The 1,696-nt window shown below is 46.9% G+C and overlaps 1 protein-coding gene across 1 annotated transcript; it reads left to right on the top strand.

Moving 5' to 3' along the window:
- Positions 1 to 101: 101 nt before the first annotated feature.
- On the top strand, positions 102 to 510 carry Pmar_PMAR014940 (ribosomal protein L36e, putative; the record flags this gene model as incomplete). Its single annotated transcript, XM_002776586.1, has 2 exons — positions 102 to 311; positions 397 to 510. The coding sequence occupies 2 exons, from the start codon at positions 102 to 104 to the stop codon at positions 508 to 510; spliced, it is 324 nt and encodes a 107-aa protein (XP_002776632.1).
- Positions 511 to 1,696: the final 1,186 nt, after the last annotated feature.

Genomic DNA, 1,696 nt, shown 5'->3' on the forward strand with positions numbered 1-1,696 from the left:
AGTAGCGCAAGCCCGTATATTACAGATCTCGCTCGCGGCAGCGATCGATTAACGCTATTCATTTGCTGTTGGAGCCCTTCCTTACAGGTAGTCCCGTCAAAATGGCCGCGAAATCAGGCTTGGCTGCTGGCATCAACAAGGGTCACACGTTGAACGTGCGCCAACCCAAGGCACTTAAGTCTTCTTATTCTGCTAAGAAGCATCTCGCCCGTGAGGTCGCCCGTGAGGTTTGCGGATTTGCTCCCTATGAGCGCCATATGATGGAGTTGATCAAGATCGGCTCTGCTGCTAGCTTCAAGCGTGCTCTCAAGGTAGGTATCACTCTTGGGGTCTTCTATAGTGGTCGCGGGGATGGATTACTCCTGTTCGAGTTTGTTTACGGAATGATGTTTTTAGTACGGCAAGAAGCGTTTGGGCACCCACAAGAGAGCTAAGGCGAAGCGTGAGGAGCTCCAGGCTGACATCATGGCCCAGCGTAAGAAGGCTCACGCCGCCCACGCCCATCACTAAGTGGAAACGCTCAAGTAAAGGCGACTACGACCTCTCTGGTTGGCAGCTGCGGTGCTTCCAATGCTGTTTCCAGTGCTCTCCGACGGGAACTATTCCCTCCCTATTGCGTTGAGTTCAGTCATGTAGGGTTCATTTTATGCAGGGATTTGTTGAATCGCGGTTTGCTCTCCAGTAGCTCTGCGCGAATTAGGCCTGCAATAGCAAATGGAGGCTGATTAGCGGCAATGTAGCGTAACTGTTGTGATTGCCGTCAGTCGTCTGATCAACACCTTACCACTCCATGATGACTTCATGTTATGCATAGTTCACTCGTATTGTTAGTGACGATTACCATAATCACCATCTTTCGTCTGAGATCTCCCTATTGTCACTCGTAATGATGACTTCATGTTATGCATAGTTCACTCGTATTGTTAGTGACGATTACCATAATCACCATCTTTCGTCTGAGATCTCCCTATTGTCACTCGTAATGATGATTTTGTTCGCATAGTTCACTCGTATTGTTAGTGACGATTACCATAATCACCATCTTTCGTCTGAGATCTCCCTATTGTCACTCGTAATGATGATTTTGTTCGCATAGTTCACTCGTATTGTTAGTGACGATTACCATAATCACCATCTTTCGTCTGACATCTCCCTATTGTCACTCGTAATGATGATTTTGTTCGCATAGTTCACTCGTATTGTCAGTGACGATTACCATAATCACCATCTTTCGTCTGAGATCTCCCTATTGTCACTCGTAATGATGATTTTGTTCGCATAGTTCACTCGTATTGTCAGTGACGATTACCACAATCACCATCTTTCGTCTGAACACTCCCTGTTCTCGCCTGTTCATACTACCTGGTTTGGTTACTTCGTTGCCATCAGGAGGGAAACGCGGGCCACACCCATTTCTGCTCTCGCTCCCATTACTGGCTCGCGACCACGTTCTGAGTCTGTTTAGTTTAGTGAGGCAGTGCCTCAGAGGCACAACCCGATCGTTTACGCCTGTTTATACTACCTGTTCTGGTTTTTCGTTGCCCTCAGGAGGGAAACGCAGGCAATACAAACTACTCCTTCCCATTTCCCACACCTTCATGTAAGGTATCGGTTAAGTTAAGTCAGTTACATTTGAATACTTATTTGATCCCCGATTTCTTTTCATTCGTTCCGCACTTAGGTCGTGTTAAAAGAG

Source organism: Perkinsus marinus (genome assembly GCF_000006405.1).
Source record: "Perkinsus marinus ATCC 50983 genomic scaffold scf_1104296953240, whole genome shotgun sequence".
Lineage (NCBI taxonomy): Eukaryota > Perkinsozoa > Perkinsida > Perkinsidae > Perkinsus > Perkinsus marinus.